General features: G+C 38.8%; 1 protein-coding gene across 7 annotated transcripts in view; it reads right to left on the bottom strand.

Annotated features, from left to right (window-relative positions):
- The window catches only part of ARB2A (ARB2 cotranscriptional regulator A), a 221918-nt gene that overhangs the window by 95702 nt on the left and 100104 nt on the right, over positions 1–26112 (bottom strand). For all 7 annotated transcript variants that reach the window (XM_081212420.1, XM_081212423.1, XM_081212419.1 and 4 more), the window contains one exon: positions 11803–11922. In XM_081212420.1, the coding sequence (XP_081068546.1) occupies positions 11803–11922 (120 nt within the window). The remainder of the gene's footprint in view (positions 1–11802; positions 11923–26112) is intronic.

The following is a 26112-nucleotide window of genomic DNA, read 5'->3' as shown; positions in this document are numbered from 1 at the left end:
AACAAATTCCTAAAATGTATCATGTTTGTAAACAAGATCAACATATCCTCCAACTTTAATATAAGAATACTATTGGAGTAACAGCTAGGAGTAACAAATAGAAGAGAGATACCCCCAAACAAATAATACAGCATAATCAAGCTCCTTGTTAACTAACAGCTCAGGTGCAAGACCAAAGACAGAATAAGGAAAATAAAAATGTTTGTCATGAAACTGAGTATTAAAATGCTACTATATTTTCAGATCTCTAAACTCTAAATTTTCAAATGGGAAATGCGATGTCAACTTAGGATGTCAACCCAACTCTTCCCTTAAGATCGTTTCATTTTATACTATAGCACCACTAAGCTGTGTCACCTTTAAAACAGTTGGTGTGCTCAAACGCTTTCCATGTTAAATAAAGCACCAGATTTTCCAACTGTATGAAAAAGCAAATAATCAAGTACCTGACTGACCATTTTCATGGAGGTCTAAAGATTTCCAGTACTTCAATTAAAAATGCTTGAGGAGTAAGAAAAAATATTGCAAGATGGAGACTTGGAAAAGAAATATATGTTATTTCTGTTCCTGTCCAAACCATGTGTAATGCAAGGGAGACGCAGGGAGACTTTCTTATGTCCTTCCTTTCACGACTGCCTTGCAAAGTAGGCCAGTCACATCTCAAAATTATAACATACACCTTATTAATCTCTATAACCCACAAGCAGAGTGAATTCTGGGAGGTAAAACCAAAAACTTCCAAAACTAACCAGAGAGAGTGATCCCTGCACTTTTGAACTTCTCAGCCATCTATCTATCTATCTATCTATCTATCTATCTATCTATCTATCTATCGTGGTACCTTGGGTTACAAACACTTTGGGTTACAGACGCCGCTAACCCAGAAATAGTACTTCGGGTTAAGAATTTTACCTCAGGATGAGAACAGAAATCGTGCTGTGGCAGTGCGGCAGCAGCGGGAGGCCCCATTAGCTAAAGTGGTACCTCAGGTTAAGAATGGCGTCAGGTTAAGAACAGACCTCCGGAACAAATTAAGTTCATAACCAGACGTACCACCCTATCTATCTATCTATCTATCTATCTATCTAGCTAGCTAGCTAGCTAGCTAGCTAGCTAGCTATCTGATTTTCCTGGTCCATGCCTTGTCTCTTTTTCAGGTTGTACAGTCTTTCTTACATATCAGCTACATTTGTTGGGAGACATTAGTGCTGAGTACAGTATAAGGTTGGGGAAGAAGAGGGGGGAGAGGAGGGGTGTTGTGGTGAGGCTTATATCTTTTGTACAGTGTACGTAGTGGGTTTTGTGTCAGTGTCAACTTTTGTGTCAGTGTCTCTTTCTATTCATTTATTACATTTCCTTGGTAGTGAGAGATATTGAGGGGCAGGGTGTGGTTGGTTGTCTGCAGTGGGGTTTGTATTCGTGAGTGGGGAGGGCTTGTTGGGTCAGGTAAGCCAGATTGATTTGTATGCTGTCAGTGGATCCTTGTTGTCTTGCTGGTATGTGATACAGGGGAGCCATACTAGGGTGAAGGCATCCTCTTCTATTTGTGCCCATGTCAGTTTCAGTCTATTGGTTAGCTTTTCTAGTAAGGCTTTTCCCATACAATTTGATACCACTGGTCCATGTTTACTCATGACAGGTCTCTCCAGTGTCTGGCTATGATGCTTCTGGCTGTTGAGAGTAGGTGTGTTATAAGCTCTGTATAATGTTAGTGGTCATTATGAAACTTGGAAGACGTCCAGTAGGGCCAGTTCTAGGGTGAGTTCTAATACCTGTTATTTTGTATATCTCTTGTAGAACTTTGTATATTGCGGTTACCATCCCCTTGCCATGTTCCTCTGCTATCAGGTTTTCGAAGGTGGTCAAGGGTCTAGTGGCTTCTGATTTTACTGCTGGGTTGTTTAAGAAGGCATGTAGTTGATGGTGAGTTAGCCAAGGTATTTGGGTGTCCCTTAGTTTGTCTTGTGGTTCTTGTGTTGCTATGGGTTTTTGTAGAAGTCTTTTAGAAAGTGTAGGCCTTTGGCTTGCCAGGTTTTTATCTGGAGGTTTTGTGCTGCGTGTTGGAATAGTGGTTGATAGGCCGGGGGGTTAGTGGGAATAGGGAAAGTTTGCCTACTTTTCTTTATCTCAATTTATGAGGAACAACAGATGCCTTCCCCACTCTGAGATTCAGAACATCCTGCTCTTTTCCCCATGAAATCCCACTTTTCTACCCAAGTAGTATGCACTCAGCAGCAAGGTACATGGGAGATTACAATAACAATAAACAATAAACTTAGTTGGTCTCTAAGGTGCTACTGGAAGGAATTTTTTTTATTTGTTTTGACTACGGCAGACCAACATGGCTAACTACCTGTAACTAAAATAATCCTAGAGTTTGGCATAAGCACACTTCAGACCCCAAGAGCCAAATTATATGAAGTTCTGTTAAAAATAACAAGGAAGAAAGAGGCAAACACGTAAGCAGAATATTGAAAATAAAGTTAGTGCTTTCCTAGTTATTTATAAAGACGCTTCTGGTCTCCCATGAGTAACAACAGAGCATGCGGTCCACTGCAGACTTTCTGATGATCCCAGACTAACTTGTGATGGAATATGAGTGGTCCTGATGTGAGGGCAAAGGCTGCCTGGCCACAGGCTATTTTTAAGCCTATTCATGCTGGGTGGGGTGACAGCTGGCACCTTTTCAACCAATAAAAGCACAAGTCACATTTGTAAGGTAGTCTTTAAACAAATTAAGGGAAGTCTGGGGTGGGGACGGGGACATGGCAGACACCTTTTGGGATTTGGGAAATGGTTATTGCTTTATCTTATTGTCAAGACAGACCCTAAAACCTTCCCAACATGCATGTGAGCATATGGATATGGGCAAAGACAGTATGAAGAGACACTTCAGGAACTGTGGACACCTTACATATTCCAGGTGCCAGGCAAGTTACTCATACCTGAAGCACAAGTAAGTTGCATAGCACAGAGAGAGGGAACTCAACTTGCAGATGGGAAAGACACACAGACCTCCCTATCCTGCACTGTCTCATTAAGCTGCCTGGGCATTTTTCTGTGTTTTTCCACTGGAAGGAGAAATGGTGAAAACTTGATTTCTGTGAAGCTGCACCGATACACTACTGGACCACACCCTAGAATATTTGGACAAATCTTCCATCAATATAAACTGAGGTAATGCAATTTGGCTAACATATACAGTTAATCTGGCCCATAGTAAGAAATATAAAGAATGTGGAATAAAGGAGCAAAATAAAATAAAAAATCAGGAGTCTCCTCTTTTTATATTGATACAAAATGATACAAGTTGTATAATATAAGGAAGTTAGGCTGGGGAAAAAGAGGTTCCATTCTCTTTTAACACTTTAATCTTAACAGAACATAGTCCAGTTTTATCAGAACTACATTAATTTTCCACCATGTCTGTGCCATGAAAGACTACTCAGCCGAGGATTAGATATAAAAGCGCAGCACACAGCAGTGTGGGTAGTCATTCAGCTTCTTATGTAATAGGTTTATCAAGTCAGCATTTAAGGATTTATACCAAGTGTCTTTATAATTATGTTAATTGGTAGATAACACATGGGTCAACTATAAACTACTCAATATTTTCAAATAGCTAAGCAACACTAAGATGCACAGAAGCATGGATACATTTAGTGTAATCAAAAAGATTTAGCATGTTTTTTATTGATTTCAAATTTAAGTCCCTGTGATCTCTGGTTAGCAACAATATTAACCTCTGGATACACTGAAGATGGAGTTGTAGGAGCTAACTATTGCATTTACAGTATATACTATTTTTTTGTTATACTTGATTTTTTCTTAAAGAGCCAATATAGTATTGGCATCAAAAGTCTCTTTTTGAATTGCTGCTTTGACAAACACTAATAATTCAGAGTCTAAGACTTTATGGTTAAGTGTACTATATAACTCTAACATGTCCCGTTGTCCCTCTAATTCTCATTATTCAAAGCCTGATTCTCACAAAACATTTCTTTTACACTAGATTTGCCTGCAGTCATGTCAATGACACAGCTTATCCAACTAAGAGTGAAAGTACATTTGCTCAATAGCTTTCACATTAGGACCAAAGAAGAAAAACCATATGAACAACATATATGAACATATGAAGATGCCTTAAAGTGGCCTTATTCATGTGCAATGCTAAATCATAGTGAGGGGAACAAAAGTATTTACTTCTGAATTTAAACTATTTATGATTTGTCTTTATCCCCAAACCAGGACAAACTAGTTAGTTTAAACTATGATTTGTCTGAGCCCGTTTCAAAATGTGCCTTAAGACATGACTTGTTCAGACACACCATAGTTAAAACTAACTGAAGTTCTTCCCAATCTGGACATTACATCAAACTGTGGTTAATTTAAAACTGGAAACAAAAGCTTCTGACTCCCCTCTTTATGGTGTACCAGAGAAGTGTGGAGGGGAGAGCATGTCCATGCCTCACCCAGCCTCATTCCCATCAAAAGTGCTCCATCTAGCCCAGAATTGTCTGCTCTCACAGACATTCTCCTAGGCACCAGGCAGAGGTCTTTCCCAGATCCTATTAGCTGGAGCTGCCAGGATTTGACCCTAGGACCTCTGCCTCCAAAAGTTGGGAAAACTTTGGCAACAACCTCGTTGCAGTGCTGCACCACAGGTGAAGTGGGGAAACAAGAAACACTTGTGTGCATGTTCAAGCCCTTGCACTACAGAGGCTTTCTTTGATATTCACTCTGTTATAATACTATTGCTTCTTTCCTTCAACCTTCAAAGAATAATAATTAACAACAACAACAAACCCCCCTGGGTTTCACACTAGGCCCAAAACCTTGAAATACATGTAGCTATTATATGTCTATTCTTTTATCAGTATTTAGTTTCTTTTACCAGTATTTGGTTTCTAAAATACTAGAGTTGCTCTCAATTCAGACTCCCAATATCCACCATGGTAGGTGAGTGTCTTGAAACATTCTTAGTAGCCAGTAGTAATTTGTTTCCCATTCTTGGACTCTGCAGATGTATGAAGTGGGGTCATATAGGAAAACCGAATTGGAAATGAAGTATGAGTAACTTGTACACATGTGCAACTGAAACAGCCACCTCATCACCAGCAGTGGCAACATCGAAGGTTAGGGGAGTGGACATTTATCATCATTTCCTCCCCCATTCATCTTGATCGTCTTGCCACCAGAAAGAGGGGAAAGCTCTTGATTGTCCAGCTGCCTGGTTGAAAAGCAGCTCTAGCACATCTGGTGCTTTCTGGTCTTTTCTGGTCCTGATTACTACATTGCACATATTAGGGTAAGGGAATTATTGTTTCCAAGGTCAATATGGAAGTTCAAAGAGCAACAGTTATACCAGCAGCAATATTTAAGACCAGGAGAATGCAGCTTTCCCATCATTCACCCCAGTATTTTCAGATGTTACCAATGCCTTTTAAAAAGTTGGTGATAGCCAACTAAGTCATACTCAGAATAGACCCTTTGAAATAAATGGGCTTAATGCCAACAATTTCAATGGATCCGAGTATGATTGGTATTGGGCTATTATGTATTAATCTTTATTATCAGCCACCTTAGAGCTGTGTTGTGAAGAAAGGCAAGATATAATTATTTTAAATAAACTGCCTTTGGGAAAATGCTTCCCCTACTGCAATTGTGTGTTGTCGTCCCCCCCACTCCTGTTCTTTTTAAATTTCCATTCTAACTTCTTCAGGGTTGGGGCCTTTTAAATTTTGTTCCTCTCTAAAGTACACATATCAATGGTAGTACATAAAAATTAATACATTCCTTTGAGAAGTTGCTTTAAACATGGAGCTTCTCTTTATTTACATACTTTATAGTACTAAGAATTTAATTAGAACCATGCTATCTATGTCTAGCTCTCAGTAGGCAAAGCAAGAGGTGAGCTATGGGGTAAGTAATAATCTCTATTTCAATGACAGTATAAAAGGAAATATGAAAAAAAATGTGATATGGTTAGAATTTTGAAATTCCATAAGAAGAATGCTATGACGCACATCTATTTTTGGTATTGTATATTGAGAACAGTAATTTACTTTTAGTTATCTATTAGCCTAAAATTTAATTTCAAACTTTTAATTTGTGTATCTTACATTTTCTCAGTCTTCACCATTAGTTCACATTTGAAAGCAACCCTGTATCAGAAAAAAAAAATTATGTCTAATGTTTTACAATTTTTTAATGTGTTGCAAGCTGTCCAGTGGGCTTATATTAATAATTATTATTAGTTCTTACATAACACATTAAAAACAATTTATTTAGATATATTTATTGGTGAAATTTTATTTCCCACACATATTGAGTCACATTCAGTTATTTATTTTGTAATCTATGAACCCTGAAAGGCTGGAGAACAGTAGCTCCTCAGTACAATAACAAGAGAGCTTGGTGGGCTGTCACACAGTATGATGTAGTGTAGGCTCACTGTATTTCCTCTAAGAACTCACTATATAGTTCTTCCCTTACCCCTGCCCCACTGAAGTGCTCATCCTCTCATTGGAATGATTAACGTGAAGCCAAGAAAGCCAAGATAACTCTTTCAATGTTTGCATTCATTTTTATCAAAATTCCAACACAGCAAGCTAGGAACTCCTCCTCCTACAACAGATGCTACAGGTTGTTACACTACAGGTTCAAAATAGTTTAAAAGTCTTGTTCTACTCTGAAAGTCCTAATTTGGCATCTCCTGCTTAGTTTACTGGTAAATAGTTAAATTAAATGTTGTTAAGCAACTGCTTCAAAACTAAACACTTCCTATGTAGGGGCTCCAATTTAGTTACCTTGAAATTGAGCTGCAAAGCTTGCAGATGGGTGATTTGCTTTGGTTTACCAAAGTCGGTCCAACTCTTAAGCAACTGACCTCAAGCAGCAATATTGCTTGGAAAACCATGGTTTTATTTATGTATTTTTTAGATGTATATAACAATATCACTATATCTATCTGTGCATAGGTTTTAAATGCATATTCTGCTCTTACATGGGTCTTGTATAATAAATATCTGAAAAGTTTACAGGTTTATTTTTTTGTATGCAAAATGATTCAATAATCAAAACTTTATTGAGCATAGTGGTTACTACCTAAAGTTCCAACTCATCAAATGAGACTAAGGAGGAGGAAGCTGACAGGCAGTGCCACACACTGGACTGGATGCAATTATGAAGGGAAGCAGCTAGGGTGACAGAGAGCAGAGCGAGATTGCTGGGGCAGCCCCACCATTTGCCCTAAAGGACCAGTTTGCACTGCTCTATTCCATGGGACATTTCTGTATGTCTGTTTCTAAGGTACAATAGCTACTTCATGGTGACTCTTACATTTCTGAAATGATTGTTTGAATTTGCTTAGTGAAAAAGAGCATGTATTCTCTAGCAGCACTTAAATATTACAAAAAAACCCAGTTTATTTGTTTGGAAATAAATTATTTAAGAAGACAAGAACCACTGTAGCCCACTGTTAAATATTTCACTCAATAAACATTCCTGTTTTTAAAGGACAAAAAAAGCCAAATGTTTGGAAAAAGTGAAGTATTTCAACAGTTGATTTATCAGTCATTCAGGTTGCCTGTACCTACAGCAAATAAATATATTAAATACATTGTTAAAGCTCTTTTCCATAGTATAGATCTTTTCTTAAATCGGTTATCTTCTGTGAAATGTATTCTTCAGAAATAGTTTTGCACGTGTGATAGATATGTGATGTCCCAGTGGCTATATATTATATTCTTCCTCCCATGCACACACCTCCTGCAGAGATAGCAGACTACAGAAGCTGACCCTTACTGAGACCATCTTGTCTATCTGACAAAGCTCCTTTTTAACTTCTTACTTACTGCTTACTTCCTGTGATGGAGAAAAACTTTAGCTCTGCTTGTGATAATTTCACAGGCCCTGAGTACCCTGACCCTAGAAGCCCCAAGGTCAGAAGTCAAATCTTGTTCTGAAACATCTGTGTGCTTCATATTAAAGTAGAACAAAAGTGGAGAAATATCCACCAGCGTGACAAGAGAAACAAGCAAAATGGGAATGACACATTGGTCATCTGTTAGCCATGCCATCTCAAGCCAGTGACTGAAAAGGGAGAAGGGAAGCTTTAGTTGAAAACAGTTTTGAATCTTAATACTTCAGGCAAACATTTCTATTTTTAAAATTAAGAATTAACAAACTGAACGTGTTACATCTCTTGCCAATAGAGTTCCACAAATTAACAGTCTGCTAAAAACATAAATCATTACAATATATGGGGAAATTATATGTATCATTTAAAATGTTAATTGTTAATAACGTCTTTTGAAAACATGGAAGGTCTTTTTACTGCATACTTGTGCATAGCACTGACTAGACAAGACAATATTTTCTGGTTACAAAGGGTGATAAAAATGTAAAAAATTACAGCTGATCATGTCAGTCAAATATTTGGGAGGCTAGACAGATAATTCTCTGTTTTCTGTTCATCATTCACAATACACGGCTGGAGAAACAGTGAAGCAACAAGAACAATTAGCATATTGCTTTCTGAAACAGGAAAACTTGTTCCAGCACTGGAAAAATTGGGAAACCATGTGACAAATGCACATCTTTCTTACTCATTGCCTAGTTGTGCCAGATACATACTAATCAAAGTCTAGAAAACAAAGTATCATCACTTTCCTATCATCTCAAAAACCAAAGGTTCATTTTATTTACCAAGCAGTAATGGACTAAAAACAAACAATTTTCAATACAGGAGTACCATCTCTACATGTAATTCATAATGTCACCCATCTCCATTATGAAACAAAATAAAACTAAAACTAAATGACCTTTAAAAGTGTATTTTGGTTCCCTACCATGTAACTGGTGCATTCATACCATTAACTATGGGTGTAGTCAGGGTCAGGGGTCAGGAGAGCCATTTAGCCAGGGGCCTCAAGCTCAAAGAAGGCCTTAAATCTAGACACTTGTTAATTTTTTGGCATTTAATAAGTTTCTCAACTTGTGTTTAGGTGCACTGAACCAAATTGTGACATACTACCAGTTTAGAGCTGCAAATTTGAAAACATAAGAGATGTGATTTGGTAAAAGACTTTTGTTGTTGTTAACTGCTTTTGTCTTATGTTTAATATCAACTGTGACACTACAAGAAAGCAATATTTCCCCTCAATAACTAGGTGCAATTGCACAGCACACACAAAAGGCGAGAAAAGCATTCACTTTAAAAGGAATTGATTTCTCTCTCACACACACACTTTGTTTTTGTGTATTGCCATTTTTTTATTTTCATTATAGCTAGGGACAGTGGTAGCTGGTCCATTAAGTCAACCAGGGTTTAGCCCTACCAAGTGAAATGCCAACAAAAATTAAAATCAAGCCATTTCTCCCTCACAAAACTGCTAACAGAATGATTTTGGAATCTCCCCCATCTCACTCCCTCTTTCCCCTCCTTCTTTCCACTTCACTCACCTCCTAACATATGCACTATTTATGGAAAGCCTTCACAGCCACAAGCATAATACAATACAAAATGTAGTAATATACTTTGTCGGTTGCCCAACAGAACAAGTGAAAGAAACCCAAGTTTGTATTGAGCTACCTCAAATAAGCTTAAATATAGGTAAGGTTTTCACAGCCACAGGGGACAACTCAAGCTGTGATCCTATGCCCCCTTACCTGAGAGGAAGCCACAGAGACATGTGTATGATTGCACTGTTTAACAGTGACATCTCCTTCTTGTACTATGCAACTCACGACATACTCATTCACAGGAGGAATAACTTGCAAAAAGCCAAACTGAATATCGGAATCATCGCATGCATGTTTAATATCTTCTCTAAAAACAAAAGAGCAATGTTTTACTTTACATCATTAAAGCTGCTAGTGAGAAAGTGCTAAAGCAACAGGAGCCACTCTTGGCAATCCTTTACAGCGTGCATAAAGTGCACTCACAACATATCTAGAGTGCTCCCCACCCCCAATCGCATAGAAACCAAAGGGCGTGAGACCCATACAACTTCAAAGAATTACAAAGCAATATGGTCCAGTATGCTTTCTATTTCAGTTTGTGCAATAGCCAAATGCCCACATATTTATCATTCATTCTTACATACAATAAAAATAAAACACAGTACTGTAGTCATATCACATCATTTTGTTCTCCGGTATAAATACCCCCAGACAAAATGCATGAACAAAACATATGTCAATTGAGAATGCTGATACTAATCCATCAATATCTTATACTGTATATTAACAGCAAACTGAATGTGTATGTATCCTTACATAGTAAAAATAACACCATCCATGGACAAGGGAGGGGATAAGCAGGTTGGGGAAATCCCAAGATATGCAAGTATATTACAAATTCTCAGGAGCAAGAACATTACTAACACTCCTACAAGGACTAATTTTATTAGGTCTGAGATAAAGAGAAATAAACTGTATGAGCCAAGGGCCATATAGATATTTTCAGTCCTTTTACCCATTTAAAATGGGCAAAACTTTTCTAGATGCCTGTAGGATCAAAATTCCAAAATGTAAAAATGCAAACACTATTCTATCTAGTTACAGGTTGTTCTGATTCTCATTATTCTAATGGAGGCCCTTCCAATATTGTCTGAGATAAAGGGCAGGATCTTACTATGGGTGTCGTGAAAGTTCAACTGAGCCTAGCTTGAATACAAATCCCAGGAGTTCACAAGACCTGCCCTCAAATCAAGAAACAAGTTTCCCAACCCATGAACTTCCTCTCTCTGTTCCCGCATAGATCCTAGGAAGAAAAGTGGGATATAAATGTAGCAAATAAATCCAAGGACTGAGGGAAGAAGTCTAGTGATTCTTCCTGCCTATCTCTATTACTTCTTTTCGGCCATCCAAAGCCATCACCATAGCAGCCTCCTACACCATTCCCCACTTCCCTTCACAAGAGCATGTGATTGTATAAAAAGAACAGAGGAAGTAGTGTCCTTTCATCCCAACCTTGATTGCCCTATGTAAATACAAAAGGTTCCCTTAAACAAGCAACTGTCCCATAAAACACCATGTCCCCTGATTAGGATGGGATAAGAAGGAGGGAAAGAAAGAGAACGAGCTGGGGGGAGAGGGCAATTTTTCTCGCCATCACTTCTGCCCCCCTACTAAGAGAAGGAAATGTGATATGCTTAGAGGGGTTTGGAGTAGCAGGAAAGAATGAGGGGCTGGAAATGAGGTGGATATAGGCATGACTAGTTCGGAAGATTGTGAACTACCCTGAGATCTTCGTAAGGAGGGTGGCATACAAATTTAATAAATAATAATAAAAAAATTAAAGCCTGCATTTTTATGCCCTATGGCACAGTGGTAGACTGGAGGGTGGGAAGAAATGTCATATTTTACTTTGCACAGAATGATCTGGATGGATGGAAATTCTGCGTGTGTGCATCTGTGTTTGTATGTACGTATGTTTGTGTGTGAGATTGTATGCATGGGTGTGTGGCTGCTTGTGTATATGTGAAAAAATGAAAGTGTGAAAGAGTGAAATAGAGTTCTGCATGTCTGCATATATATATGTGCATGTATACATTGCCTATGTCTACGACTGGCATGTGGCCCTTTTAAGGGTGCCTGACTGTCATCGTGGCTCTTGGGTCAAAAAAGGTTATCCAGCCTTGTTTTACTTAGCAAAATAAAAAAATGAATGAACATAGCCATAGCATATAAAGGAAATATGGTTTTAAGTCCACCTACTTAAAAACAACAATACTTAACACTTTGGCAACAATGGAAACAAAAGAAAATAAGGAATAACCAAACAGCAATACTCACCAATTCCACAAATGCAAGTCCACCATAACTGTGAGCCACAAAAAAAACATTTTCAGCTGCTGATTGGGAGATAAAGTGGTCCCATATGTAAATTGCATGTTCTTCAGGAGAGCCATTTTCCTAGAAAGTGAAGATAACACTAATTATGATCATGCTTATTTATTTGGAGCTTGAGATATGCTAGATGCTTTTTAAAAAAAGTAAACAAAAAGTTCCTGCCCAAGAGGCTTATAATCCAAATAGACAAGAAACACAATGGATAAGAAGGGTTTTTTAAAAGAGAGAGAAATAATATGCAGATATGCACCACACACTTCTTTAAACAGACACACACAACCCCTCTTCCTAACATGCAAGTACATTCAATAAGTAGAAAATGGAACATCATAACTTGCACATGTTATAAAATAGGGAGCTTTTTTTAAAGAAACAGAAGGAAATATATAGTAAAAGATAGCAAGGCCAAAAGAAGTTAACTTTTAAGGAGCTTTTAAAGAAGAGAAAAATCAAAGAACAAACAAGAAGAGTGGGAAGAATGAAGAACTGTAGCTGCAACATACTGACCAGAGGCAAGTACAAAACAGGAAGAAACTGATAATAACAATTATTTTGCAACTCATACCCTACCCTAATCTTTTCTCAGCCATCATAGTTTAGTTTTACATTCCTCTGCATTGTGCACTTTAAGATAACATTTAAAACCTATTACATCTGAAATACAATGGTCATAGACCATCTAATTCCTTTCAATAGCTGTCCCACTAAAACAAATATTTACCTATATTGTGATATGATATGATTAATATAGTGATGTCGTTGCACTGTGTATTTTCCTGCACCTGACCCCTATCATCTGCTCTACATCACCAGACTAGGGAAACAACATGCAGGAAACTTGCCCCAGAGCTTTATAGGGAAAAAGGAGAATTAGATAGTGTTGATAGCAGCCTGAGGTCAACCTTAATGTCAAGTTCTACCAAAATCTGTAGCAGAAAATTAAGGAGAAGTTGACAGAAACATTTTAAATTCCAGCTATGGGAAGCTAAATAGTAATGCAGGGTCTACCTTACCTAAAGCCCATGAGCCATAGGAGATCGAGAATGCAAGGTAGAACTATCCCTATTCATTTTAATTTGTGGATGAAAGGAGGCAGCTGTAACTACTGGCTTTGTCTTCCTTGTTCAATCTAATGAACCTGTTCTTTTCACAAAAGGTTTAAAACCTTAAAATTCCTGCCTAATTAGACAAATCTCATGTCTCTTTTTGGGGGGAAAAACAAGTTAACACTTTATGAATAGAATTTAACAAGTCATTTAATGCAGTGATAAGTTTTAAAAGCTTTATTCTTAATTATTATCTTTATTTTAGTTCTCTTACTAGGAGAAGGCAGAATTAGTACATCTTACTATCTGTCAGTAACTATTAAAATTATCAGACATATCAGATATTGAGCACCTGTCAATCCAGTGAGCTGGAAATTCAATGAAAGACTACTCAGAAGATAAGGGAAATTTGGATTATTTAAGAAAAAAACATAATAAAAGATTATTTGATCACATATAAAATCCATAAAATTAATAGCTACAGTGCATATTCATTTAATGATTACTTTAGTTATTTAAGGGAAAGTGTACAGAAAATTAGGTTTTATATTTCTAACTTTTGAATGTTCTACAGAACACAAGATTTATACCAGACAAGGGTGGGATATTAATAAATATACCAGTTAAACACAACATGTTTAATTATATTTACATTATTATTAATGGTTTTGTATAGGCAGGCCTAAGCAGAACCTGTTTATTTTGCTGCTAGGAAGAACTGGTAATTCCTAATTAATAGGGAAAATAGACAATACTGTCATTCGGTACTTTTCCTTATCTGCCTTGGAGCTTAATTTTATAGGATTCTGTAGCAGAAAATTGTGCAATTTTGCCCCACTTACCTTGTATTTGATGCCAGAGTAGCACAAAGTGATACAGTGGTGCCCCGCAAGACGAATGCCTCACAAGACGGAAAACTCGCTAGACGAAAGAGTTTTCCGTTTTGGAGGTGCTTTGCAAAACGAATCTCCTATGGGCTTGCTTCGCAAGACGACAATGTCTTGTGAGTTCCTGCTGGGTTTTTTCCCTTCCCCCCTTTTTTCTAAGCCGCTAAGCCGCTTATCAGCTGATCCGATCAGCAGATAAGCCGCTAAAAGCCGCTAATAGCGCTAATCCGTCAATGGGCTTGCTTCGCAAGACGAAAAAACCGCTAGACGAAGAGAATCACAGAATGGATTCTTTTCGTCTTGCGAGGCACCACTGTATGTGCTTAATGAATACAATAAAATAGGGAAGAGTAACTAACAAGAATAGCAAATAAGGAACACTTATTTTGAAAGAGGAGAATCTCAGCTTTAATTTTTAGCAGGAACATAGGAAGGAACTCTGCATATTAAGGCCCAGGCCCACCTCACCTTGTCTTTGCCTTCCCACCTTGTTTTTTTGCTTTCTAACAAATACCTTTCTTTTCTGGCAAGTGTTTGGCTGGCCAAGCTGATTATTGTTTTAGTATTTGAAGAACATGGATTTTTAAATGTTACTATTATCTACCATTCAGAATCCAACAGGGTATTAAATAGCCCATTATGGCTAGTAGCCTCTGAAAGCCATAATCTTCTATGAAGTTGTCTAATCGCCATTTAAAGCTGGTAGGCATCACCCCAGCTTGTGGAAGCAAATTCTGCCCTGAAATCTCCCAACATTTAGCTTGATGGGATAACCAGAGGTTCTGCCTTTATATGAGTGAGAAAAACATTTCTCTATCCATTTTTGTATCCACTATTACTATTCTTGAGAAAAATACAACTGAAACTACCCCATTGTGAAGTTTACTGGTTTTCACCAGAATAATTTCAACAGGACCTTTGCAAGATTCAAAGAAAATTTTCTGTACAGTCATACCTCGGGTTGAAGTCGCTTCAGGTTAAGCCTTTTCGGGTTGCGCTCCATAGTGACCTGGAAGTAACGGAGAGCGTTACTTCCAGGTTTCACCGCTCGTGCATGCACAGACGCTCAAAATGACGTTACGCGCATGCACGGAAGTGGCAAATCGCAGCCTGCGCAAACGTGGGTTGCGTTCGCTTCAGGATGCGAACGGGGCTCTGAAATGGATCCCGTTCGCATCCAGAGATACCACTGTATATAAAATGAGGCATTTTAGAGACATATCTAGTCAGCTTGTTTGGGATATATTACACATTAAGCAATATTATTTTATTCTGGTTGTTTTAAAAAAACCCACAGCATTGTTTGACAAGTAAGACCAGTGAGGCATATAACATTTTAATGAATCAAACCATTAGTGTCCACAGATAAGCAGTGTGCATGCAGTATATACAGTGTTTTCTGGAGCTTTCAAAATGCAGGTTAAAATCATGAATGGAATATTGCCATCATTAATTCTTAAATACCAAGCTGAAGGCAGGCAGAAACCAAAGCCTTATCAACTACACCAGATACTAATACCTAGGCATTGCAAGGTCTGCAGTTATGATGGACTACCTGAGCTGATAACACATGGAATTATCTAAACAACATTTGCATATTTGTGTAATTATTTCCTAAGGTTAATTAGCTCCAGCAAAGCAGTTTGCCCTTTGAGACTGCTTAGTGTGACAGGTTCACATATTTCCTGCTTTGATGCCAAATTATCCTGATTCTTTTTTTCTTTTTTTTTGTTCTGCTAACCTGTTGCTGGGCAGATAGAAATCCTGCAATGTTTTCAAGGAGCTCAATCGTGATAATTTCAAAATACAAAACTAGAGAACTTTCTCCCAAGAAGTAGACAATAGTCAAATCAGCCTTTCCACAGTTGAAAAGCAAACTGAAACTGTTTCAACAACATGTTAAACCTCTTGGTATGTATAGCATGACTTCAGATATGCACTTGGTATTTACATACGCTCTTTTCTATGTATGTAACCCAGTGCCATGTACTGAAATGTTAATCTGAACTGCTGGATGCCAACAATTTGCAATGGGAACACAGCTTTCCTGGCACATGTTATCCATGTCCAGAAACATATACTGATGTGTATAAATCAATGTGTATGGCAATAAGGGCTACCTTCCTTTAAAAAAGGAAAAAGTTTGGTATCTTAGGTTTTAGCTCCATCCATTCAATTTTGAGCAATTTCTACCTCACAGCACAGCCACACATGACACAACACCCATTGCTCAGGAGCCTCACTTTCAACACATGGAGAGGGTTTTCTGGAAAGTGCTGGGGGCTGAATGGGGAAAGAGAAAGGTCTGTTGCACAAGCTGATCTCTGCTGACATAACTGTTGGATACAAACCCCCATAAAATGGTGTAGACAGAAATTTTACTTTGCAATAGAGGTCACCAATGCAGGAAGAAGCAAAGGCATATTTTGGATGGAATATTAGGATGTGGAATATTAGGATGTGGAATATTAGGATGTGGGAAATCTGTCATCCTTTCACACATCTGATTCAGCCTAGACAGGATTTCCTGTGGAAAGTGAAATTATTTTTGCTGAATGCGAGCTTCATTCATCAGAATGCACTACTTTAGAAACTATATAGATAGAAGTCTAAGTATTTTAAACACAAAACCTATATAACCAACACCAAGTTGTGATTACAAGAGTCCAGCAATAAAATATCTCAGTGTACATACTGATGATTTTTAATATTCAGATAGATGCTATCCAAATAAAGCAAACAGATTATTGTCCATAATCTCTTTTTTCAAAAGTTCAATATCGGTTTTGCTTTAACCATGTAAAATGCCAATAAGACATTTGCTGCATTGTAATAGTTGCACCTTCTGCTCTGGATGCCCCTTGAATTGAGAATTGTCACCAATGTGTTAATCATTACTATTCTAGTCTGCTATTCAGTGTAACTAAGTTATTGATCCCACTGGTATTTTTCAGTCCTGTTTGACACAGAATAAGAATAGAATAAACATAATGGAGAGCTGTAGTACCAGTTCAAATAGGGCGTATCACCAACAATCATGGAGGAAAACAGGGCAGTTGGAACAAGGGCACTTTACAGAAGGCAAGGCACAACAATTTAAGAGTGGCCTGATGAGCAGATGTCAGACGTGAGCAGAATGCAGGTCTATGAAGAACATGAAATCTATGGACAGGTACCTAAGATTTAGTGTGAAATGTTACCAGGTAGTATAAGTGCTCAGAAAATGCTTGGACAAATTAATTTATTCATGACACAAATGTTAAATCAAGCATCCATGCAGTGTACCTATGATCATCAGATGCTTGGGACAAAAATTATATATATGGATGACTATCACGATTTTGATCTGATAGTGGGTTTCCAGACACCTGATCTGTTTGTTCTAGAGCCAGAATGCTGGACTAAATGGTAACAGGAGCTGCTTTGATGTGGCTATATAGTGGGGTGCAGGAAGAACCGGGGGTCCTCCAGATGTTGTTAGATTCCCCCCATCAACTCCACTCAGTATAGCAACTGTAAGAGATAATTGGGAGCTGTAGTCCAGTAACGTCTGCAGTGTTTCCGCTTTCTGAACCTTGCTATATAGATTAGATATGAGAAGTCAGCAAAATAAGAAATGAAGCTAAGACACAACTATTACCCGTGACAAACTAAGGGGGAGGGAACAAGGAATCAAAGAGTTTTGTAGGGCCTAAGAAACACAAACACACACACACACGAAGTTCTTGTTATTGCTTAATTTATAACTTTTCAGAGTCATTTTTATTAATGAGTATTAATGAGTATCTGAAGGAGCGTCTCCACCCCCATCGTTCTACCCGGACACTGAGGTCCAGCACCGAGTGCTTTCTCGGTAGTGGCGCCTTCCCTGTGGAACGCCCTCCCACCAGATGTCAAAGAGAACAACAACTACCAGGCTTTTAGAAGACATCTGAAGGCAGCCCTGTTTAGGGATGTATTTTAATATTCTTTTGGAAGCTGCCCAGAGTGGCTGGGGAAGCCCAGCCAGATGGGCGGGGTATAAATAATAATAATAATAATAATAATAATAATAATAATAATAATAATAATAATAATAATTATTATTATTATTATTATTATTATTATTATTATTATTATTACATGTTTTGCATATAATCTCTACATTCAAAGATTAAGGCCAACAGATGATTCCCAAGGAAATGATGTAGGAGCCTTTTTTATTTAATTTAAAGCATCTTTAACACATTCTTTAGCCAACAAGATTCCTAGAACAGCTTACTTCAAACTGTGGTATTAAAACAACAACAAAACATTAAACAATACACAGTGCATGTGCTTATTTAGGTAGCATGGAGGTGGCAGTTATGACATTTCACTTTGCTGGCTGTTGCTGCTTCCTACAGGATAGCTGCTTCTGATGGCCTTTGTGAGGGGAGGAAGTATCCAGTGCCAGCCAATAAAGCAGCTGCAGGTAAAGAGTGTGATGAGGACATTAAGACAGCCCAAAGCATAGACATTCCATGGAGAGAATGCTCCACAGAACATGTTGTAGACTATATGAGAAAGAGGGGTGGGAATACAGTGGTACCTTGGGTTACATACGCTTCAGGTTACAGATTCTGCTAACCCAGAAATATTACCTCGGGTTAAGAACTTTGCTTCAGGATGAGAACAGAAATCGGGCTCCGGCGCCGCGGTGGTAGCAGGAGGCCCCATTAGCTAAAGTGGTGCTTCAGGTTAAGAACAGTTTCAGGTTAAGAACGGATTTAGAAAGGTTGCGGCCATGATCAACGGCAGTTCCAGCCTAAAGACATGCAAGTGATGGATGACATTCAGATATTAAAAACCACTGCCAAGACCCTGTATTTCAGTGTCCTGCTCAGAAAGGTGATAGGACAAGCCTAGTCCCTCTTAAAAGTAGAGCTGGCATAGAGAAACACAAAAGCATTGCAAAGCTTTTCCCAGTATGTAACAGCTGGGCCTAGTTAGCGGCTAAGAAAAGCTATTGACGGGGACTCATAGGTGGGTAGGTATAGATGAGATTGCATGGATCCAGCATGGCTACCAGAACCTTCGGCAGAAATATATTGTTACTGAAATTACAGGGGGAGTCTCACATCTTTAAAGTTGTTAAATGTTACAAATATTATGCCTGAATGTATCCTTTCCACTTGACAGCTCAGGGAAGATACATAGCTTTATGAATCATATAAAATCAACCCCTTTGCCAAGTTCCTCCATTCCAACACCATTTTGCCCTTGGAAAAAGGACTCTTTCCCCTGCCACCTCCCCAAGCCTGAAGACATGTATACACATCTCCTACCCCAGGAAATGCCCAGAGGTGACAATTGATGGGTTCATTGATCTCCAAGGGAAGCCAAATCTCATCACCAGACTTGCCTCAGGCTCCAGACATGCAAAGCAAGTTCTATTGCACTTTTGGGTGGTGGGTACTTAAGACATGTCTGCCTATGCTAACCTTATACTTGTGTGTTGCCCTGACATATCTGTCTATGCTAATCTTGTGTAACCCTCCCCTTTTGTGACATGTTAGTGATGTAACAATGATGCATTTATGATGCTGTGCAAACTGTATTCTGGGATTTGGTGGGAAAGTTTTAAAAGTCAATGTCACCCCATGCTCAGGGTTCACTCGCTGCTGTTGAACCTGTTGCGCAACAATAAAGGATCTAAGTCTATTGACTGCTGTTTTGCTCCAAAATTGCTTGGCTGGAATTTCCTTCTTTTACTGACCGCATGGACCCACGGGAGACTTGTACCCCAACGAGCTGGGCTGTTGAGTAGTCTCTCAACCCAGAATTTTCCTTAAATTGTGAGCTCCCTACCAGGGTTTTGCCGTCTTGTACTCTGTAAAGCTCTGTGCTTACTGATGGCATTATATAAATAATAATACTATGATTCCTGGATCAGTAACTTTAACATACAAGCAGTCTTGATTCAAGTTTTTCAGCAGGTAGAATGTGTGTCACGATGACGGGACATGATACTTGCTGCCAGAGTGCATAAGGCTTTAGCTGAATGCAGGTAATCATGTATGAGGTAGATTTTGTCAGCGTTGTCAAACTACCATTATAAACAAAAAGATTATTTTTAAAGTGAAATACAGCCAAAGTTCACTTATTAGGGAATAACTGGTATTAAACACTTACTTCTGAGTAAACATGCATGAGATTGCACTTCAAATGTAGTTTCCATCATGCTTGCAAAAGCACAAAAACCCACCCTATGTGAATTACCGTATTTTTTGCACCATAACACTCACTTTTTTCCTCCTAAAAAGTAAGGGGAAATGTCTGTACGTGTTATGGAGGGAATGCCTATGGGTGGCATGCCTACGGATTTTCCTCCTATATGATATTCAATATGCAGGCCAGCTGTTATCTTCATAATGTATTTCAAATGAACCCACACAGTTGAAAAAGTTGCCCATCTCTGTGGTAAAGTAATGAATGCTATAAGCAGCCAGTTGTCCTCTTTGTAAATAATAGTGTAGAATGGAAGCACAATGTACTTATAATTATTGAAGCACTGAGTGTCAGACTTCCTTGGGTCTATTTATGATCCAGGGAACAAAAAATTATTTCAGCATTCTAACTTTTGGAAATTTCAGAGGACTTTGGCAGAGGATAGGTGAAGCAAAGGTTAATGCTCAACACACATCTTTTATTACCAAACCATATGCTAAAGGTCACCCTAGGATAATTTTAGAAACTAAGCAGGTTTTATTTTACATAAAACCTTCCTACTCATTAAAAATTGTTCTAAGTGTATATTCTTTCCAAATGTCACTACATGCCAACACATTGCACATAATGTTGCAATAGGTTATATATAAACACTGTCAAACAGTAATAGAGTAACTTTGCATGAAATGGAATTGAATTATGATATACAGCAATATAAAGTAATAAAATCTGTTTCCTCTACAGCACATTTTGGCTCATTCCACTTCAAAAAAAAATGCTGCTTCTTCCATGCCCACCTTACAGTCGGGATGTTGCTTATGGGGCTGAAAGAAACCTCTCCTAGAGCACATGCATCTCCCAAAATGGCAGAGACAAGAAGGAATGCAAAGAAAGGCCTCAATGAGCACATTGTTACAATATTAAGACCAACAAAAATTATTCAAGAAGCTTGATTAATTCGTTACTTCTGTCTTCACAGCAGAAGATCCCTGTGAACTAGCTTTCTCAGAAAGAGAGTCTAAGGAACTGAGGCAAATAGTGGTGTCAAGAAACAAAGTTCAAGGCATTGTTGACAAATTGTTTTAAAAACGGAGAAATCATAGGGTGGCATCCACTTGAGAGTTCTTAATAACTCAAATGTGAGATTGCCAATCTTCTAACAAAAATATGTAACTTGTCTTGTCCCTAAGATCAGTCTCCATAACAAAGGACTGGAAAGTAGAAAATATAACACTATTATTTATTTATTTATTTATTTATTTTTAAAAAGGAAGGATACAGAGATGAACTCGTAAATTATAGGCTGGTTAGCTTAACATCTGCTCTGGGAGAACTGGTGGAACACATTATGAAAAATAGGATTACCGAGCACAGAGGAGAACAAGTCCTGAGGAAGCAGAACCTGCATGGCTTCCAAAAGAAACATCCTATCTCACCAACTTTTTAGAGTTCTTTAAGAGTGTCAAAAAGTATACATATAGGGATGGTCCAATCAAGATGGTGTCCTTAGACTTTCAAAGAACTTTAAATAAGGTTCCTCACCACAAACCTCTGAGTAAAATAAGCAGTCTTGGAATAAGAAAAGAAATCCTCTTATGGATTATTAATTAAAGAACAGGAAGCAGAGAGTAGGAATAAATGGACTGTTCTCCCAAAGGAAGGTTCTAAGAGGTGGAGTCTGCTAAGGAGAACAACTAGTCCTATGATGTCACACACCTGCTACACTGAGGAAACAAGCAAGAAGTATGCACTACGAAATCCCCAATTTAAATGTCACAATCATACCTCATCTTAATAAGCCACAATATGCACGGACCTTTTGTTTGCATGCAAAGCCCCTTCCCTCCTCCCTTCACAGTGTGCAGCAATTAAAACACATAGGTCTCCAATTACAACAATTTCCCAAAATAAAAAAAAATCCTTCCAGTAGCACCTTAAAGACCAACTAAGTTAGTTCTTGGTATGAGCTTTCGTGTGCATGCACACTTCTTCAGATACGTGTGCATGCACACGAAAGCTCATACCAAGAACTAACTTAGTTGGTCTTTAAGGTGCTACTGGAAGGAATTTTTTTATTTTGACTATGGCAGACCAACACGGCTACCTATCTGTAACTGGAACAATTTCCCATTTCATCTTTATCCTTCTACAAGAAACAATGGATTCTAAATAGCTGTGTATAAAAACATTTTGACTATATATTGGTCAGCTATTTTCATATTTGGATTCCACACAGCCCCACAATTCACTGTCACTTCTGCTCCTATTCCACATGAAGTGCAACAGAAGAATGACTAACACAGAAAACTAAAGACTACTAATAAAGTGACATATAATAACTTTAACATGGTATGATTTTCTTTAGATTACAAAATGTAAGCATTTAAATTACAGGCCTCTAGGCTGCATAATATTCTTCCAGGAGTATAAGCCTCATAATGAGACAATTTAGCTCTCAGGATAGAAGAACAAAAGGATTCACAAAAAACAACAACTCATACACTCAAAGATTATCATGACTAGACTGTCACACTGTGACCTTGTTGGCGCCTAGCTAATCTGACAATATTTTGTAGTGCATTGTTTCAAATCAATAACTAATTAACAAAGTACAAAAGAAGTTGCACTCTTTCTGAGACTCCTTGTTAAAAATGGCTTTTGGTTGCACATGGGCAGAAAGGTCGCTTTTATGACATCTTCACAAGTCTTTCAACATCCTGCCACTGTCAGATTAAATTACTTAAAGCAATTAATTGTCATAAGTTAAAACAGAAGCACATTTGTTACAGCCGGTTGTCATAATGACATGGTGAGTAGTTGTTTTGATATGAATTTCTTCTACTGACCCTCTATCATATCTCAATTTTTTTGGTTGACCTAGCTGGAAGATTGGGAGCAAATCCTAACCAGCACAAGCCATGCATAGCTGGTGTGGGTGGGTGGGTGTGAGAGAGGAACTACCTACTAAAAGCAACTAAAAGGATATTCCACGCATCTTTCAAGTTTTCAGTTATTTAAGTTTAAAGTAAATATATGTTTTAAAAAATCATTCAGCTTATTATTCATTTTTTAAAAATTGCAGCCATGGAAGCGAGGGAAGAGGTCAAGATCAGGACCATAGCATTCAAGGAAGGGAGGGATTAACACACCATACTTTTGATGAAAATCAGACAGAGTAATTTGGACAAGTCTGAGGACTCTGTCATTCTGTGTTCTACCACCTTCTTAGGAATATGCAGTAAACCTCAGTAAATCCGTGCCTAAAGGAAACTTAAAGTAGGTGGATTTTTCATAGAGGCTATGAATGCAACATTAACATTTGCAGCATCCTAAACTGTCCCAAAGAGTGGAGCTGCTGCAACAAAATTGAGTAAAAACAAATTTTAGCTGGCAAGAATAAAATTGAGAGTGTTGTATTGCAGATGGTTGAGGAAGAAAGGGGGGACCCCAATAACTCATGGAAGGGGCCTCCATTTGATATTGAAGAATCCTTCCTCTCCTTGAGTCCTCTTCATTCAGCACACCCTTGACCCCAAAGAGGCTTCTGTTTGGAGGGGAGATGAGAAAGGCAGCTTCTATAACCTGCAGGCTTTTCTCTTGATACAATCCTACATTTAAGCCTTGTTGTTGTTTAGTCGTTTAGTCGTGTCCGACTCTTCATGACCCCATGGACCAGAGCATGCCAGGCACTCCTGTCTTCCACTGCCTCCCGCAGTTTGGTCAAACTCATGCTGGTAGCTTCGAGAACACTGTCCAACCATCTAGTCCTCTGTCATCCCCTTCTCCTTGTGCCCTCCATCTTTCCCAACAGCAGGGTCTTTTCTAGGGAGTCTTCTCTTCTCATGAGGTGGCCAAAGTATTGGAGCCTCAGCTTCACGATCTGTCCTTCCAGTGAGCACTCAGGGCTGATTTCCTTCAGAATGGATAGGTTTGATCTTCTTGCAGTCCATGGGACTCTCAAGAGTCTCCTCCAGCACCATAATTCAAAAGCATCAATTCTTCGGCAATCAGCCTTCTTTATGGTCCAGCTCTCACTTCCATACATCACTACTGAAAAAACCATAGCTTTTACTATACGGACCTTTGTTGACAAGGTGATGTCTCTGCTTTTTAAGATGCTGTCTAGGTTTGTCATTGCTTTTCTCCCAAGAAGCAGGCGTCTTTTAATTTCGTGGCTGCTGTCACCATCTGAGGTGATCATGGAGCCCAAGAAAGTAAAATCTCTCACTGCCTCCATTTCTTCCCCTTCTATTTGCCAGGAAGTGATGGGACTAGTGGCCATGATCTTTGTTTTTTTGATGTTGAGCTTCAGACCATATTTTGCGCTCTCCTTTTTCACCCTCATTAAAAGGTTCTTTAATTCCTCCTCACTTTCTGCCATCAAGGTTGTGTCATCTGCATACTAATTTTCTCTTTTGGGGGTTGCAAAGAGATAGCATGTGTTTGGCATAGCGGTACTAAATTGAATTTAAGGATCCTGAAGGCACTCAACTGAATGTGCTTGTGTGTGTGTGCTCTCTCTTATTCTCCAACTTCTTTCGTCTAGCTGCCTACTGCCTTACCACTTCCATTAGTGTTTTTCTTCTGTTTCGCCTTGTGGGCTATTGCCGTTGCAGCAGGGGCTGCTGGCATAGGGATCTGCTGCTCCACCAACATTTGTGCAGGGAGGAGATCCACACTCCTTTGATAAAGCTCACCAGTGCTCCAAGCACAGTGAGAGGGAGCAGGAAGCAGGCTGCGAGCAGAAAATCAGCAGGCTACTTTGGTCTAGCTGGGAGGCCACAGACTGTGACAGACAAGCAGCAAAAAAATTGCCCAGTAATCCCTTGCTGGGGCAGGAAAGCTGCAAAAATTCGTCAAGAAATTCCTTGCAGAGTTGAGTCCCAGAAGTCCCTGCCTGTGACCAGTAGTGAGAAAGGAGGGATAGCACTAGCTTTGAGGTGAAGAAGTTTTTTTGGGAGAGAAGAGTGTGCAAAATTCAAAGGAAGGAGGGCACATGCAAGCAATCCGACTTGTAACTTGCTTCCTAGTAGTCCCTGCCAGAGATAAGTACTGAAGAGGAAGGTTGAAGTCAATAGAGTTTTTTTAGGGGGCAAAGGCTCAAAGTTCAAACAGGGGAAGGGGAGCACGATTGAAAAAGGGTGGGAGACAGCCATTGTAAAGGAAGGGAGCCCAGGAGCAGTTTCTTAATAAAAAGATATAATAAACAGATCTAGTGAAGGAGTAAGAAAAAGCAGAGAAAGATCAGTATTGAGTGGGGAAATAAGGAAATTAGCCTACAGAAGTAGGCAAAACAGTATCTGTAGCAGAGAAGACTGCTTTGTCCAAGCAGGAGCTGCCCATGTCCCAACGAGATTTTTCTCCTGCCTTTGTCAGCATGGGAGGAGCCCGAGCCCAACCCAATGACCCCAAAATGCCAGTAGGAAATTATGCGTAGTTCCGGCTATGCTTGATATTTTCAAAATGTTATTTTGCAGTGTTTTGGAAAAAATATGTTGAAATGTTTTCCACATACCTTTCTAGAGGACATCTAATCAATCAAGTTCACCAGCTGGTGAACCTGTTTAGAATGCCAGCAGGGATGGTCTTTCCATTGCTTTGAACTGTCTGTCACATGTGTTACTATCTCCCTGTTGGAATAACGTAGTGTCACCATATTTCAAAAAGTGAAATTTTGGACACAAAGGTTGTTGAGCTTCCCCCCCAAAAAATTTGCCCAAAAGTCAACACTTCCAGATATAACTCAGTACAAGCTATCCTTCTTGTGTCATTGATACTTCTCTAGTGGCAGATGGCACAGACAGATGGGTGTGTGATGGGCATACAGGTTGCAAAGCGAATTCCTTGCCTGGCATGAAAGCTGCAACGATTGCAGAGAAGCTGAATGGATTCTCTTGTCTCCACAATGGAAGATATAGGACAGATCCCATTACCTGAACAAACTTTTGTAGGAGATGTACTTGAAGAACTGAGGCAAGTAGTAGTGATAAGAGATGAAGTTTTAGGGTTCATAGACAAAATAAAAAGTAACAAATTGCTGGGTCCAGATGGCACCCACTTGAGAGTTATCAAAGAACTCAAATATGAAATTGCTTTTCTTCTTCTTCTTCAAAAAAGGGGGGTGACCGTGT

The sequence above is a fragment of the Podarcis bocagei genome (genome assembly GCF_964188305.1).
Source record: "Podarcis bocagei genome assembly, chromosome: 11".
In the NCBI taxonomy this organism is placed as follows: Eukaryota; Metazoa; Chordata; class Lepidosauria; order Squamata; family Lacertidae; genus Podarcis; species Podarcis bocagei.
Note: the sequence above shows the minus strand (reverse complement) of the source record. Positions and strands in the feature narration are given on the sequence as shown.